This window comes from Manis pentadactyla, chromosome 2 (assembly GCF_030020395.1).
Source record: "Manis pentadactyla isolate mManPen7 chromosome 2, mManPen7.hap1, whole genome shotgun sequence".
NCBI lineage: Eukaryota > Metazoa > Chordata > Mammalia > Pholidota > Manidae > Manis > Manis pentadactyla.
In genome coordinates this window covers 100,309,716-100,327,583 of record NC_080020.1, presented here as the reverse complement: position 1 = coordinate 100,327,583, position 17,868 = coordinate 100,309,716, and the positions used below count along the sequence as shown (strand labels likewise).

Genomic DNA, 17,868 nt, shown 5'->3' with positions numbered 1-17,868 from the left:
GCACATATCCAAGAAATATTTGAACGATTATATGCACAGTATTAGAGTAGCTGCTGAGGAATGTTAATACAGATCCACGAAACAGTTCCTACTTCATAAAATTCTATAGCATAGATAAAAAAATATGACTCCTCACATTCCATAGGCAAGATCTAAATATGAAAAGGAATGATTCAACCAACAATGATACATGAGCTGTGGATCCAGGAAGAATTCAAAAAGTAGTTTACATCTGATGCGGGCATTGTGGGATTTGGGTAGATAGTGTGAAGGATACATGGCATTCCATTAAGAGAAAATGGCAGTGAGGAGGCAGAAACAGCATTTGGAGCAGTGAAAATATACCAGATTTGCTATTGCTTAATATAGTAATTAGTGAAAAGTCTGGAAAGGGGTCTTAGATGCTGGCTGAAAGGTTTGAACTTTATCACAAAGTCAGTAAGGATGCTTTGGAAGAAACGAAGTGCAACGATCAAAGCAGTGTTCCTGAAAGATTAATCTGATGCTTGTATGTAGGACCGACTAGAGGAGGAAAAGAAGCACAGGTAGAGATATCCACACAAGACCTTCTTAGTACTCCAGGAATTCATGAGAGTCTTGACTGAGGTGTGAACAGTACAAATGAAAAATGAAAAGGGTATACATGGAATATTAATAAATGAAGACTGCACAGAGCTTGGCAAAAGATTGGATGCCAGAAAGGAAGGCATTCAAAATAACTCTGACATTGGATAAAGGGGAATGTGGAAGAACAGAAACAAGGAAGTCAGAGGAGAAACTGGTTTGGGAAAGAGAAATGCAGTTTAGTATTAGCCATGTTAAATTTGAAATGCTTGCTATATTAAATAGGACCAAAAGTCCAAGTAAATGCATAAATGGCTGGCTTGAGCTTGGAATAGAGACCAGAATTGGACATGTTGACTGACAAGTTATCTACAAAGGAAAGGTACTTATTACAAGTAATCAAACCAAACTGTACAGTAAGCAAAAACATATGGCTACGGTAAAGGTCGCAGAAAACATTACAACTGGTTATAGGCCATATTCGGTGTGCAGGTACTAAAATTCTTCCTAAGTACTTATTTCTCCGTAACACATGGAAACATGACATTGTGGCTAAAAATTATGTGAAGAGCAGGCAGAAAAACGTTCTGGCACCAGGAGGTTAGGAACTCCACACATCGCTCTATCAGCCCAGCAAGTTTAGATGACGGCTTAGGACTGATCCCTGCTAAAACGGGAGCTAAATTGATATTTTTGTTTTCGGAAAGAGAAAAAGAAGGGGTTAGGTGGAAGACATCAGGCTGCAACACGGCTACTGTCAGAACTTTGGAGGCCCAAACAGCTTAGGCCGACCTGAAACGAAGAACGGCTGCAGCTCTGGGTGCGGGAGATACAAATTTTCAGACCAAGAGTCTGCCCAGGTGCGGTGGCTTTCTCCCTCGAGACAAGCAGCAGAAGAAAGCACGAGGCCCGGCGACTACTCGTACCTTGCTTGACTCTGGACTCCCTGGTGCTGGCGGCGGCGGCGGGGGACGGCCGGGCCACAGGCTTCTGGTTTTGGGCCTCCCCGGCAACTCCAGCCTCGGCAGATTTGGCTCTGGAAGCAGACACGGCGGCCCGGACCGCCGCGGCCCCGGGCGCCTTATGTTTCTTGTTCTTGCCGCCCATATTGCAGCTGCGGCAGAAGATTCCTCCCGGCCTGGGTCCTGGATTTCCGCAACAAGGCCTTCAGGAACTCTTTACATTCCCCGGGTTCCGCGTCGCCAACCTGCGTCCTCTATCCGGACCTCTCGGGCCTGGGCGACCACTGTCTCGCAATTGGTCGGATTCTCCAAGGTCCCGCCTCCTCGCCTCAGGTGCCCTCTACGTGCGGGGCACACTTGTGGAGTACGAGCCGCCTACTCATTAGCGGTCGGAAAAGTCGGTAGAGAAAAAGGAGGTAGGGACGAATTCTTGGCGGTTGAGTGTTTCGACTACTTTTGCCTCCCACGGGCCGCCGTTGAGGCTTCACTTGGCGTCCCTGTTGGTGCTGTCGCGGAGCATCGTGGGTAGGAGGGAGATCCGGCTCCGAAAGATGGCGGACGCATTTGGGGATGAGCTCTTCAGCGTGTTCGAGGACGACTCCACCACTGCGTCGGGAACCAAAAAAGACAAGGAAAAGGAGAAGGGGAAATGGAAGGGGCCGCCGGGGTCAGCGGAAAAGGCCGGGTAAGGAAGATGTCCAAGATGTATTTTTTTTCTCCTCACTGCTGAGGAAAGAAAATATACGACCCTCTTTTGGAAAGCACGAGATAGTGGGGTGTACACTGAGTGGCATCCGGAAGCGAAAGGTTTGGAGAAAAATGTTGAAGAGGGAGGAAGAATATTGGTCTAGGGTAAGCAGAGTCTTGGCGGTCCGCGGGCCCCGCAGGCAGCGTGGGCTCCCGACGCCTAGGCTGCTGATTTCGACCCTTCCCCTCCGTGGGGTCGTGAGGCGGGTACAGGATCTCTTAGCTTCCGTATCCCCAGCACAACCAGAGTAAGTTGGCACATGGTCTTTTAATAACCGAAACAAATGACCAGTTGAATAAAGGGTTAAAAGCTTAGAAAAAATGACTTGGATTGACTTGGGAAAAGGCAAATAGCAACAAAAGGGAAAGAAATTTAATCGAACTGCGGTTTTCTTGCCCATAAAAGGGGTAGTAATGCCTACCCACTAGGGTTATTGTGAGAATTAAGTGAGTTAATATCTGTACAGCGCCTAATAGTGCTTAGCACATGATAAATTCTCAAAAGCTTGCTATCGTTATTAAGAAACTATTTAAAAATTACTGGTCCCTAAAAATATACGTAGGTAGACTGATGCATCTGATAACCAGAAAATGAACAGAATTGTTTGTAACAGAACAAAGAAAAACTAATACTTAAATTAGGTAAAGATGATTCATTATTAATCAACAAAAGGTACTTTTTTTTTTGATATCGTTAATGTACAATTACTTGAACAACATTATGGTTACTAGACTCCCCCTATTATCAAGTCCCCCCCCACATGCCCCATTACAGTCACTGTCCATCAGTGTAGTAAGATGCTATAGAATGATTAATTACTTGTCTTCTCTGTATATAATGCCTTTCCGGTGTCCCCCCCACCCCCTGCTGCATTATGTGTGCTAATCGTAGTGTCCCGTTTTCCCCCTTATCCCTCCCTCCCCACCCATCGTCCCCAATCCCTTTCCCTTTGGTAACTGTTAGTCCATTCTTGGATTCTGTGAGTCAGCTGCTGTAAACAAAAGGTACTTTTGACCGTGGGGGAGATAACCAATATATGATTGAATTAAATTAAACGTGGTTTTTCTCTCAAGGAATTGCTAGTCTGGGTAAAGAAGTGGAATAGGTACATATTTTACCGAGTTAGTAGGTGGTAAAATAGGTTGAATACAGCTAAGTGCTATACAAGTTCAAGGAAGAAATCTACACGAGCAAGAGGATATGCTAGGTAGTGGAAATGATTGCTTATTCGTGCTGGAGATTTTTTGTTTTTAGTAGTACAAATTGGGCTAGAGGGAGTGTTTGTTTAGACTACAAGCAATAAGGCTGAGACTGTAAATTGATTTTAGCTTATGAAGGGCCTTGAATATTAAGCAGGTGAGTTTTTCATTTTTAAAACTGGTGAACAAAGTTTTGTTTTTTTCTTAAGTTGGTGTTTAGATAAGTAGAATGATAGTTTCAGAAAATTAATTTGGTAGTGCTTGTCAGAGTATATTGAAAGAGAAAAGATACTGATAGTAAGAAAGTAAATTAGGAAGTTATTTCAGTTATTTAGTTGTGATATTAAAAGAACCTCAACTCAGGAGATGGCAGAAGGAAAGAAAAAATACGAAATGTTGCCTAGGAGAAAATTGACAGGCTTATTTTAAGAAAAAGAATGGGCAGAGAGTCAAAAGTGACATTGTGAATGTCAGGAAGAAGAAAAGTAGGAAAATTCTCAGGAGACTGATTTGAAAATAAAATTAACTTGGCTTGAGAAAAAGTGAGGTGATGGTAGTATATCCTTATAAAAGTCTTCATTGGGCAGTTTTACTCAGGGTTTGAAAAAGCACCAGAACTGGAAGAATATATTTGGATGTTACTTGAATTGGTACTGCTTGAGGTAGACATCTTTGGGTAAAAGGGTAACATTTCCAGAATATCTCACCTGGCTTAAGTGCATTTGCAAATCCTCAGGGATGGATGGAGTTCATCTCCATATCAATGGGTAATTACCTGGGCAACCGAGGGCATGTTTGAACCTGAGAGTTTAAACGGAGGGACTGGCTGGCTTGCAAGCTTGCTTGCTTCTTCAGGAACAGGAAAGAGATGGCCCTGGACTGCAGTTTGTAAGCAATAAACGGATTTTAAACTTTATTTCTCCCTTTGATTTCGGTTTTTAGAGGTATTTTGCCCCTGGATTTCCTCTCCCTGGACTTAATCTAGCAGCAGTCGGTAGGGTGCCTCTGAACCTGAAATCTGTCATAATGGGTGCGACCTTTGGGAGGGCTGCTAATGTGGTTGGTTGGGAGGCCCCAGTGGATGCAGCAGCAGAGGGTGCTGCTTCACCTGTTACTATTCCCCCAGCTGTGGGGCTTCCAAGTTGGGAATCCCTAGTGGGGAATTGGTCTAGGGTAGAGTACCTCTTAGAGGGATGGGGCCTTCCCCAAAACTGGGGAAGGGTGGAAACACCGGAAGCTGCAGAATTAGCCCTCCGTGAGTTGAAGACTGCTTGGAGACCTTAGGGGGCCGTCTAGTAGCTGGCATTTTCGGGTCTCTGCATCGAGATAGTGGAAAATGTTATACAGGAGAAAGAGAGAATTATTGAGGGACTTAGGAGAGAGACACACTTCATCATCACTTGGAGGAAATAGACGATAACCTATGGGATGCTGTTAAAGAAGAGAGACAGCCCAGTCACTGAAAAAGGCAGGTCACATTCCTAGAAGATTCCTTAGCAGGGGCAAGGGGGGAAACAGCAGGAGAAGCCGCGTTGCAGGAGGCTGTGGGGGAGAGGGAGAAAAGAGTAGTGCCTTCAGCTCCGGAAGTGGTGGAGTTAGAGCCATTGGTGAAGACGCCTGAGGGAGAAGAAGAAGAGGCAGGGCCATTGGCGGATCTGCTACCCAGGCCACTGCGAAAGGTACCATCTTCTGTTTTAAAGGACCACCCAGCTGTAATTAAGAAAATAAAAACTAGACAACCGTGGGCTCCTTAGGGGGAGGTAGTAACCACCTATCCTGAAAGGAAGGGAGCGACACACAGCAGCAATTCACCGGAGAATTCCGCTTTTATTGGGGAAAGGTGCTGGGTTATATAGGAAGGGGCATGGGGTGATTGTGGTGTCACTTCTACGGGGCTGGTGGCTATTGGCTAGGTGCTGGGAGTGGGAGTGGGGAGAGAGGTGATTGGTCTTTAGGTGGCACCATCGGGAACTGAGGACCCAGAAGAGAAGCCGGAAGTTCGCCATCTTACTGGTGGGGGCCCTTCATATCCCATAGCGGGGTGGGTGCGAGACTGGACCCAAAGGCCACAGAGTGGCGTGGCACAGACACCTACACTGGCCAAATGGGGCGCATATTTACAGCAGCACAGCTCCCTCTCTACTAGCCCCTTAAGTGGAGAACTCCAACCCTTGTTGGGGCCAGTGACCTATACCAGTGGAAAGCAGGAAGAACTTGCTTTTCAGCCCTTGGTAGCTGAGACTCCTTATCAGGAGGGAAAAGCCCCTATACCTGAAGATGCTTGGTACACAGATGGCTCCAGTTGTGGGCAGCCCCCAAAGTGGAGGACTATGGCTTTCCATCCTAAGACTGAAGACAATATGGATGGAGAGGGGAGGAACAGTCAATGGACTGAACTGTGGGCAATCTGGCTCGTGATCACCCAGGAGCCTTCCCTCATAGTTGTCTGCACTGACAGCTGGGCCTTCTATTGGGGCTTGACCCTGTAGGTACAAACATGGTATCATGCCAACTGGATGGTTGGTCACCAGCCCCTTTGGGGGCAGGAGTTGTGGCAAGACCTATGGGTCTCTGTTTAGACTAAGACTGTTACCATATGTCATGTGACTGGCCATTTGCCTTTGGCATCCCAGGGAATGATGAAGCAGACACATTGGCCCAAGTGCACTGTCTAGAAGGAAAGCCTGCCTCTAATGTGGCCCAATGGCTGCACCAGCGTTTGTTGCACGTGGGGCAAAAAACAATGTGGGCTGTAGCCTATCAGTAGGGCTTGCCATTGACAATTGAAGAAGTCAGCAAAGCCTAGAAGAAGTGCTTTGTGTGCTCTAAGAGGGACTTAAACCAAAAAACCGAGTTCCATAGCAACATGGGACAATAGTAAGGGGTCCAATACCCCTTGTTAGGTGGCAAATAGACTATATTGGGCCTCTGCACATATCAGAAGGATATCAGTATGCCATGACTTGTGTAGACACGGCCACTGAACTATTGGTTGCTTTTCCTGCACATTGTGCAGATCAGTAAACCACCAAGAGGGGCCTGGAGCGTCTCTTTTGCAACCTATGACTGGCTGTAGGTGAGTGAGAGTGATCAAGGACCCCATTTTACTGAACATGCATTACAAGAATGGGTGCAGCAATTAGGAATAAAATGGAAATTTCATGTACCATATAATTCTACCGGGGCAGGATGATAGAGAGGTACAATGGTTTGTTGAAATCTGACCTGAAGTCACACACCAATAGTCCACGGGGTTGGTCAGTTCGCCTATGGATGGTGCTGCAGTGTTTGAATGAGAAGCCATGTAAAGGAGCTTTGAGCCCTGTGAATATGCTCATACACCTTGCTGCCTCTCCTGTACAGTTGTATATCCAAACCAAAGAAGAGCTATTAAAGCCAGGATATGGCCAGCAGAGCAACATCCTGCTGCCAGGCCCTACTGCATTAAGCCCTGGAGACACTGTTGAATTGTCCTGGCCCTGGACATTTCGACACATGGACCAGCAATGGCTGGCCCTTCTGGCACCTTTGGGGAAAGGCCTGGAAGCTGGCCCTGTGTGTATTCCTGGAGTAACAGCTGAATGGCCCAAAGGTCACGGTAGTGTATCCAAAACGTCCAGGAGGTAAGAGCATCTTGTGGGAAAGTTTTTTGTCTTTATGGCCAGTGCATGTACCTTCTGTAGCCCTATATATCGACCCATATGTAACTCCCCCAGGGAGAGGGGTGAGTGTCTGGTATACTAGACCAGGACAAGATCCACTCTCTTTTATCACAAGACCACTCTCTTGCATGTATCCTACCTGATGGACAAGATTTGCCTATGCTGGTATCATTAAAACATGAATCTTACTGCCCTTAAGTTTATTTTCTCCTACAGTCCTTGTGGCCTGAATGTGCTCCCTGGCTGCAGCTGTCTCATGATGATAGTTCTGAACCCTCAGCTACTGCCTGCCTACCGAATGGACAAGCTATGGACTTAATCTGCATAAGACTTTGAACCTAGCTGAATCCTCCAGTTTGAGGATTTTCATAATTTTATTGCTGTTGCTATTGTTATGTCATTAGTCTGGTTGCAGTGCCCCAGTTTTCTCGCCTAGGGACCATTGTGGAAGAAGGAATGAGTAGATTGTAAGGTGAGATTTCTGGAGGGGTGGCCTGTGGGTAAAATTTTAACCATTTCCAGAGTATCTTGACTGGCTTTAGTGTATTTGCATATCCTCAGGGGTGGAGAGAAGTTCATCTCCATATCAATGGATAATTACCTAGGCAACCAAAGACGTGTCTGAACCTGAGAGTTTAAAGGGAGGAGCTGATTTGCTTGCTTGCAAGCTTGCTTGCTTCTTCAGGGACAGAGGAGAGAGATGGCCCTGGACTGCAGTTTGTAAGCAATAAACGGGTTTTAAACTTTATTTCTCCCTTTGACTGATTTCAGTTTTTAGAGGTATTTTGCTCCGGGATTTCCTTTCCCCGGACTTACAATATCCCTGCAGGAAAGTATAGTGACACTTAATACAGAGATTAGAGGGATAGCAGAACAATCAGGAGTGTGAAAGGTGATATAAGTGTGAAAGAAAGTAGAAAAATAGTCTTCCTCTCATAGAGTTTGGGGGAACTTTTCAGGGAAAATAGGAAAGGAGAACTTGTTCTTTCCTTCTTGTTTTTGTTGTTGTTGTTTCCTGACAGGAAAAATTCATGCTGTAGTTTGAATGGACAACTCCATTATAAAGACAGTACATACACAATTTTCCACCTTAGTAAATACTTCGCTTCAAAATAACGGTAAAATTAATTCAGTTTGTTGTGTAGTGGGGGTAAGCTGTTTTCACAACCTTCCAAAGTGAAAATTTGTAGGATACAAAAATAACCTAAGTTATATATATATATTTTTTAGTTTGGTATCATTAATCTCTAAGTTGCATTTTAATTTTATTAGGAAATAGGTGAACATTAGAGAAGGGAAATATATAAGGAAATATAGACCATAACTAACTTAAGGGACTTCGTTTAGTACCAATACTTACAAGTAGGCCTAGTCTAGGTATTTTTAGGAAAAAATCCAATTTGCCTGATTCCAGCTATCATAATTATTCATAACATAATATGTATAGCATAATTTCTATCTGATGTATATAACAGGATGGGAAAATAATGGAACTTCAGAGGAACTTCTCTTATGCATGTAATACTCCAGACCAAGGGTGCTTTTCAGTAAAGCTTTACATTACGAGAATTGTGTTATGTGTGTATGTATGTACTTAAGAGAGAGAATGGTATGAAGAGCTCCATGTATCCATAACTTAGATTTGGCAATATCAGATCATGGTCAGTTTAATCTCTCCTCCCCCCACCTTTTTTGTAAATCAAATGCTCTCATAATGTATTTCTCCCTGAATATTTCAGTAGTCATCTCTTATTGACAATGACTTTTTTTTCAATATAACTATCTTGCCATTAATACATTTAAGAAATGTACAATAATTCCTTAGTATTGTTAACTTCCGTCCAGAGTGAGATTTCCTCAGTTGTCTCACAGGTGTTTTTTGGTAGTTGGTTGATCTGAATCTGGATCTAGACAAAGCCACAGCACTGTTTTGGTTGTTAAATCCCCGAGTCTTTTATTCTGCAAAGTCTCCCTCTTTTTTCCTTAAGCCATTGATTTCTTTTGGCGGGGTGGATGAGAGGAGAAACCATGTCATTTGTCCTTTGTAGTTTACCACATTCTGAATTTGCTTTCTTATGCTGTCATTTAACTAGCTCTTCTCTACTCAAGTATTTACTGTAAACTGAGATCTAGAGATGCACTGACTAATAAAACAGTCAATACCTACCTGTAGCTGTTGCTTAAATATGCCCTTAAAATGTGACTAGTGAGAGTTGAGAAGTGTTCTGAGTAAAAATATGCACCAGGTGTTGAAGATTTAATATTTAAAAAAGTAAAACTATCAGATTTTTATTTCGATTATGTACTAAAGTGATAATACAATATTTTTATGTATTTGGGTTAAATGGAATATATTAAAATTGGTTTCTTTTTAACTCTTAATAGGGTTACTAGGAATTTACAATTACATATGTAACTTGCATTATGTGTACATGTATATATATAGGGCAGCACTAATGTAGAGATTTGGTTAGATTCAGATTCAGTTGTTTAAATGAGAATACTTTATAGTGTTTCTGTGTCTTTACTACATTACATCACAAGACACATGTGATCGTGTTTCACATTCCTAAGATGGATCAGTAAGTTAAAATAGATCAGCCTTATTCCCTCATCAACCTTTAACCTTTAATAATGGCTTTAGCACCTGTGTTGATTGCTTAGAGCTTTATTTTAGTAGTAGTTGCAAAATGGTAATTTCTTTTCTATTTTATCATTTTTTTCTGCATTTATTTCCTGGAATCCATCTATGAAAATTGAACATTCCCTCAACAGCTGATAACCTTGAAATCAGTTCATAGAGAAAAGGCAGGGAAAATGCGTGATCCTTTGTCAGCCTTAAGAGAAATGAGTTGTGCCCTAAGGAATTTTCAGTGACCAACAGGGGTGTATGATTGTTAGTTTCTTAATGAATGAATAGATTTTTATATATTTGATGTGGTTTGCTCCTTTGCACTCATTTTTCCTTTTTTAAAAAACTTTATTGGGTTATGAAGTTTACTAAACAAACCGTCACTACAATCAAGATAACAAAAGTTTCCATCACCCCAAAAGTTCTGGATGCCCCTTTGTAATGGATCCTCTCTCCAACCCTGCCCCTAGGCAACCACCAATCCTTTTGGTACTGTAAAAACAGCTTACCTTTTCTACGATTTTGTTTAAATGAAATACTATATATAGCATGTATTCCTTTTTTGCCTAGCTTCTTTTACTTAGCATTATGCTTTTGAGATACATTGACATTGTGGCATGTATCAACAGTTTGTTCTTTTTTACTGATTTCTGAGTAGTATTTTTTATGGATAAACCACTTTTATACTTTCATCTGTTGATGGACATTTGACTGATACTCCTACCAAAGAGAACTCTTCAAGTTGGCTCTTGTCTCCTTTTGTTAAGATCCTGTTAGCTTCTGAGCTTTTTAACAAAAGATTTTCTTGACTCGTGTATACGTTTTCACTCTGGATGTGGTATCAGCGATTATCTCTAAGGGGTCTCTAGTTGCTTGTAATGGGAAATGTTATTTGGTTCGTAGGGTGCGCGTTGCTACTGGTTTCCCACATACCCCTAGAGTCCCACTAGATTTACTGCTTTTAGGCCTTCATGGTGTGAAAGAACAGGGGAACCTTGTTTTTAGAAAATACAGAGTTCATATTGACATTTCCAGTGCAATTAGTATTACAGGGTTTTTTTTTTAAGCTACTTTGGTTTTTCTAATTATATCCTTTTTTGTTGAAAATCTTACCTGATGGTAGTACATAATTAAGCATTCTTACTATAACTTCAGGGGGAGAACCCCAGGCAGATACCTTTGAAACCAAAATCAGTCAAAGGGAGAAATAAAGTTTATTTCTTACAAGCAGTCGTCCACTTCTGCTCCCCTGTGTCTCTCGCAAACAGGCTGCATGAGAGCCCCCATCCAGCCTCTCCTGACCAGACAAGCCCTCTCTTGCCCTTGTAATTACCTATTGATATGGAGATGGGCTAGTCCTCTCCACCCCCTGGAAATACCTATTGTTATGGAGATACCCTAAAGCCAGGCAAGAGATTCTAAAAATACTGCAGTTTTACCTACAGGCCACCCCTCCAGAGGTCTCACCTCACAATCTACTCATTCCCCAGTGTGAGAACACTGGAGCTCTGTAACTAGGCTAATGACATAAAATCACGATAATCCTCAAGCTGGAGCATTCAGCTAGGTTCAAAGTCCTATGCAGATTAAGTCCATAGCTCTCCCACTTCCACAGGCAGTCAGTAGCTGAACAGGTAGGGAGTTAAGAGCACTCACCACATGGCAGCTGCAGCCAAGGGGCGCATCCAGGCCACAAGGATTGTAGAAGAAAATAACCTTATACATGTTTTAATGACACCAGCATAGGCAAATCTTGTCTATCAGGTAGGATACGTGCAAGAGAGTGGTCCTGTGATAGGACAGTGGCAGGAATGGGATCTCGTCCTGAACTAGTATACCAGAATCCAATAGGTTGGTTGGTCTGTTCAAGCCACTGCCAAAGACCCCATCCATAACCATCTTCAGTTACATAAACATCTAGCTCACAGGGCCTTGATGAGTCTATTACACTCAAGGCCTGTCCAGTCTCAACTGCTTGCTTAAGCAGCAGTGAAAGCAGCCATGCATGTCTCATCCCAGTCCCACCTGATGCCCTTTTGTACCAGACGGTATAAGGCTTCAGAATTTGAGCCAAGTGCGGGATGAACACTCTCCAGTAGCCCAAAAACCCCCAGAACTCTTGTAATACTGCTACAGTGGTAGGGGTAGGGAAAGCCTGGACCTTGTTTATGACTGCTTCAGGAATAACTAGTTTTACCCAACCAGACCACTCCCAAGAATTTTACAGACAAACCAGGTCCTTGAACCTTGTTGCTGTTCACAAACCATCTTGTATCCTGTAGATGTTGCTGCAGTCTAGGAACTGCCCCTTCTAAATCTGCAAGAGAATCAGATGTGAGCATAATATCATCAGTGTAGTGATACAACCCCACCGTTTACGGTTTCTTCCATGTGGCCAAATCCTGGGCTACAAGTTCGTGAAGATGGTGGGACTGTGGAGGTATCCCTGTGGAAGGACAGTGAATGTCCATTGCTGGCCTTCCCATGTGAAGGCAAACTGTTTCTGACTTTCTTGTACTATGTCAATAGAGAAGAAAGCATTACCAAGCTCTACTACATAATGATACGTTCCCAACTCATGGCTGAGGGTGTCCAGACTGGCTACTATAGAGGGGACAGCAGCATGCAAAAGGGGTGTGACTTTATTCAATTCCCTGTAGCCCACAGTCATATGCCAGGAGCTGTCTGGGGAATTAAAAGGACTATGAGTGGCTTTATGATGCCCAGCTTCTCCAACTCCTGTAGAGTTTCTCCAATTTCCTTGAGCCCCCCCAGGCAATTTATACTGCTTAGTATTTGTCACCACCGAGGTACAGGCAGAGCTACAGGTGGGTGCTTAGCATGTCCCCTCAGAACTGCCCTTACCACACATACCTTCAGTCTGAACTCACCTGCAGTGGTCTGTAACCACAGGCCCTGTAGGATATCCACCCCCAAAATATATTCAGGGATGGGAAAAATGTACACAGTATGCTCCTTTGGAGGTAAACATCCTATCCCCAATGGGATTTAGGCTTTCTTCACTCAAATTGCCTTACCCCCATAACCATCTATCACAGCAGGGGTTCTGGGAAAATGCTCAGGGTTGCCATAAATCAGAGAACACTCAGCTCCTGTGTCCACCAGCACCAGGACACGTACATTCATAGGGGACCAATGAATTGCTAATTCTACATGTGGCCTCCAGTTCCTACCACATCCCCCAAGGTGGAGACCTTGAATCGCCCTCCCCAATCCAACCACAATGCACAGTTGTCCTCCTGTGGGGGTGAGGGTGCAGGTGAATCCTGAGTACTGTCCCTCAGGAGGTTTTGCAGGGACACAGGCCAGGCATGAGGCTTTAACTCTGGTTTCCATGTCCTGGATCTCAGCAGCTAGAACTGCTGCTCTGGCTTTAATTGGTGCCACAGTTCTAACAAGATCCTATTGGATTGCCCATCAAGTTTTCCTTTCCCTACCCTGGCCATTATCAAATCGACCCACATCTGGATCCTCAAGACCTTCACGGGGCCCTTTGCGCCTCTCCTTTCAGTTGTAGCTCATACTTCCTTCCGTGCCCTTACTGTTTCAACCTCCCCCAGATCTGCTAAAGTACAAGTAGCCTCACTTATGGGTTGCTGTATGTGGGGGGCAAGAATAGTCACTAGGGACCCAAGGAGAGATGGGGTAGCTCTATGAAGTACCAAATTTCTCATTCTTATGGTGAACAACTCCTCATCAGGGCCCTGGGTGTCCATATTATAGATGATATTTTTTCATGCCCAATTCCCATAATGCCTGCTGGAGCTCTGCATATGTTTTCTAGCTAATGGGTAAGTATGCTAAATCACCCTGATCAGGCACAGTGCCCTGATGGCAGCTGTCAGCCAATCCAGAAGCTCCTGATTCCCTGAGGTATGATGGTCACTTTGCAACCGCTGCCGGAGGGAAGGATGAGTTGTCAGGGAAGCCAGTCTCCTCATTTCAGAACATGACATAACAAGTGTTTTTCACCCCCATATCCCAGAGACACAGGAGCCATGTAGGCAGAGATTCTTATGGCTTCTGCTGATACATGATGCTCATGTCCACCACCTCATTCTGGGAATAGGGGCAGAGCATGGAGTGCTCCACAACCTAGGGAGGGGGAGGCTCCTCCCCCTGAGGAGCCCATGGTTGTTGCGTTTTTGTTTTGGGGAGGCTCCTCCCCCTGAGGAGCCCATGGTTGTTGCGTTTTTGTTTTTTTTTTATTACAACCAGGCAGTCCTTTAATATGGGAGAGGCTGGTGCCTGCAGTGGTAACCTCGGCCCCATCCCCTCATCCTCTCTCAGCAAGTCCTCTACCATCTCCAGGCTGAAGGCACCAACCACTCTTTCCTCCACCTCTCCATGACCTCCTGCAACACAGCTTTTGCTGCCTCCTCCCTTGCTGCTGCTAAATAATCTTCCTGGAGTGCAACCCGTATTCTCAATTCTCAATAATTGTCTCTCTTCCTTAAGGGCATCCCATAGGTCATTGTCCAGCTCCTCCAAGCAATGCTGAAGTGTGTCTCTCTCCTGCCAAAATCTTTCTCCTCGATAACATTTTCCACTATCTTGAGGAAAAGAGATCCTACAATGCCAGCTGCTACATGGCCACTCAGGGCCTCTAAGCAGTCTTCTGTTTCACAGAGGGCTAATTCCACAGCTTCCGGTGTCTACACACTTCCCCAGTTCTGGGTAAGGCCCCACCCCTCTAGGAGGTGCTTTACCCTAGACCAATTCCACACTAGGACCTCCCCATTTGGAAGCTGCACCCTTTATAGCTTCAGCCACTGGGGCCTCCCCACTCTCCACAGGGGGGTTCTGGGTATGTCTCCACCATCTCTAGGGGCAGCCTGCCCTAGGGTCGCATCCGTGTAGACAGATTTCAGGTTCAGAGGTCCTGCCCACTACCTTCAGGTGTAACCTCCCCGGGGGAAAATCCTGGGCAAATACCTTTGAAACCAAAATCAGTCAAAGGGAGAAATAAAGTTTATTTTTTACAATCAGTTGTCCACTTCTGCTCTCTGTGTGCCTTGTGACCAGGCTGCAGAAGAAGAGCCCCCACCCAACCTCTCTGGTCCAGATAAGCCCTTTCTCACCCTCGTAATTACCTATAGATATGGAGATGGACTACTACTCTCCACCCCCTTGAGACACCCACTGTATGGAGATGCAGTAAAGCCAGGTGAGAGATTCTGGAAATACTGCAGTTTTACCCACACTTAACAAATATCTATAATAGTTAAAAAATAGAAGTACATAGTAATACTGCTATTAAGAGTAAGATACTAAGTGCAGTTTGTGGTTCTTTTTGTCCTTATATCACACTAACAGTGAACATACTCTAGTTCCTTTTCTAAATGTTTATGGTATTATAACTCCAGGGAAAGAAAATCCCAGGGCAAAATACCTTTAAAACCGAAATCAGTCAAAGGGAGAAATAAAGTTTAAAACCCGGTTATTACTTACAAACTGCTCTCCAGGACCGTTTCTCTTTCCTGCTCCAGCAGAAGCAAACCAGCACCACCACCAAACTCTCAGGTTCAGATAAGCCCTCAGTTGCCCAGGTATTACCCATTGATACGGAGATGAACTACTTCTCCATGCCTGAGGAATGCCTGTGCAACACCTGTTGAACACCTGTTGATATGCAGCTGCATTAAAGCCAGGCGAGATATTCTTGAAATACTACAATTTTACCCACAGCTACTAACTTGATAGATATTTTGTTCATTTGTTGCAGTATATTTTCTATTTGTAGGGCTTGCTAAAAATGTAATGTTTAAGAAATTTACATGTAAAACATACGGTTTCAAAATCAAAAGTATAAAACAGTACATTCTTTATTTCATCTTTGCTCCTTTTTCCCTCCCCTTGAGTTTTTGATTTGTCTTTTCATTATTTCTTTGAAGTATACTCAAAATGTATGCCTGTACCTGCACGTCTGTATTTGTCTTCTCCGCTCCTCGTTTTTTATGCATAAGATACTGTTTAAAAACTGTTCTTTATCTTGCTCTTTTCACTTAGCATATGATATGGAGACCACTCTATATTACTATATGGAGATCTTTCTTTTTTTTACAGCTACACAGTTTGTAATCCATTGTGTGGATGTAATATAGCTGATTCAGTCACTGTTCTCTTAATGGATATTGGGTTATTTTCAGTCTTTTGGTATTACCAGTGAGGTAGCAGTGAAAAGCCTTGTACATGTTCTGGTTTTTTTTTTTTTTTTTTTAAATGTTACCATTTTGTCTTTGGGATAAATTCTTAGAAGTGGAATTATTAGGTCAAAGGGTAAGTGTATGTAGTTTTACTAGGTATTGACATTCCTCTCCACAGGAGATAACACAACTTTGTGTTTTTAACAGTGTGGGAAGGCAGAATGATGCCTCACCACTCAGTGATGTCCATGCCTCAGTCACCACCTAGAACGATTATTAGAATTAGGAAGTTAACATTGATACAGTACTATTATCTAATCTACAGACTTACTCAGATTTTGCCAATTGCTTTAATACCTTTTTAAGAAAAGGATTCTGTATGGGATTCCACAATTTGATTGTTAATCTCTAGAAAATAACATGTTCAGACAGTTTCAATAAAACAAAGCCTTATTCTAATAGTAAGCTTATTATCTAAGACATTTTATTTCCAGTCTTTCTGTGTAATTCAAACATTTCAAGTGTGCAGGTTCCACATGTGACATATATATCAAGGTATAAGATAAATATTGGGAGACCTTAAAGTCTAATGTACAGTATTGAAGAACAATATGAAATAAAGCTCTTCTGAAAGAGTGTTCTGTGAATTTAGGCTTAAAGTTTCTCAAAGGTATAGGAACTGTTTGTGTTAGTTATCACCAGCTCCTAGTAGTTTTTGATTACAATGGTTTTGTTGATGCTTAACTAATCCAGAGAATAGAATAATAGAATGCTAGAACTAGAGGGATCTTATCATCTAAATGTCTTATTTTACTGAGGCAGAAGTATATTGATGGCTTGTCTAAAGGAGATTAACATAAGTAATCAGCAACAAATGTGGGACAAGAATAAATGCCTTCTCCACTAAATTGAGAGCAATAGAATTTACAAATTTCAGGTTTTGCTAAGCATCAAAGAATGAACATTAAGTAAAGATTATTTAAGCATATAAATACTAACATTTGCTACTACTCTTTTAAAAAAAAAACTTCTATTGAACGTAAAAACAAAAGTGTGAAAGTCATGGGATGAATTCTCTTAGAGTTAACACATCAATGTAACCCCCATTCAGGACAAAAAAATAGAATATTGCAGAAGTCCCTCTTTTTTCCCTCAGAAAAGTGACTATTCCAATAACAACGTGTTTGTTTTTTTCTGTTTGTGATAATAATGTAAATGGAATCAAACAGAATATATTCTTTTGTGTCTGACTTTGGTTCAGTATTGTTTGTAAAATTCATGACTATAGCCCTAGCAGTAGTTCTCAAGGTATAATTAAGTTTTGGTGCAGGATCAGAGGATTACTCAGTTATCTAAAAAAAGTCTGCCCTGTTTCAACTATATATCTGTGGGGTTGGATTTTTTCTTTACTTGCTTCAACTAAAAACAAGTGTATCACCACAAATTGAATACAGAAACAGATGACAGTCCAGATGCCTTCTGTTAAGCCAGATATTAAAGAGATATAAAATATATGTAAGACAAATGCCACTATTTTTATTAAAAATTTTTGGAAAATAACTTATTGTCAAAAGTGTTCATTATGATAACATGTAATGGCTTTATTATTGCCATTTAAAAATAAATAAATATTAAAAAATTTTTCATTTTTAATACCTAATATAAATATCAGATACTACATAAACAAAATTCTTTGAAATCCTCAATCATTTTTAAGACTGGGAAAGGATTTTGAGCCCAGAAATTTGAGAGGTACTAATCTAGTATAGTTTAATTTACATTTTTCTGATGAGTAATGATTTTTGAACTCCTTTATGTGCTTATTGGCCATTTGGATATCTTGTAAAGTGCTTGTTCAAGTCTTCTGCTCACTTTTTTATTGAGTTTTTTTTTTGTGTTCTCCACCTCAATATTTTAGATATATGCCTTTTGTC

At 42.4% G+C, this 17,868-nt stretch overlaps 2 protein-coding genes across 4 annotated transcripts in view; one reads left to right on the top strand and one right to left on the bottom strand.

Annotated features, from left to right (window-relative positions):
- The window catches only part of DHX29 (DExH-box helicase 29), a 48,889-nt gene extending 47,071 nt beyond the window's left edge, over positions 1-1,818 (bottom strand). For both annotated transcript variants that reach the window (XR_005027718.2, XM_036900343.2), the window contains exon 1: positions 1,491-1,818. Coding sequence is in view for 1 of the 2 variants with exons in the window: in XM_036900343.2 (XP_036756238.2) it covers positions 1,491-1,671 (181 nt within the window). In the remaining variant the exon portion in view is untranslated. The remainder of the gene's footprint in view (positions 1-1,490) is intronic.
- Positions 1,819-1,884: 66 nt separating this feature from the next.
- MTREX (Mtr4 exosome RNA helicase) overlaps positions 1,885-17,868 on the top strand; it is a 130,620-nt gene continuing 114,636 nt past the window's right edge. For both annotated transcript variants that reach the window (XM_036900345.2, XM_036900344.2), the window contains exon 1: positions 1,885-2,211. In XM_036900345.2, the coding sequence (XP_036756240.1) occupies positions 2,078-2,211 (134 nt within the window). In that variant the 5' untranslated portion in view covers positions 1,885-2,077. The remainder of the gene's footprint in view (positions 2,212-17,868) is intronic.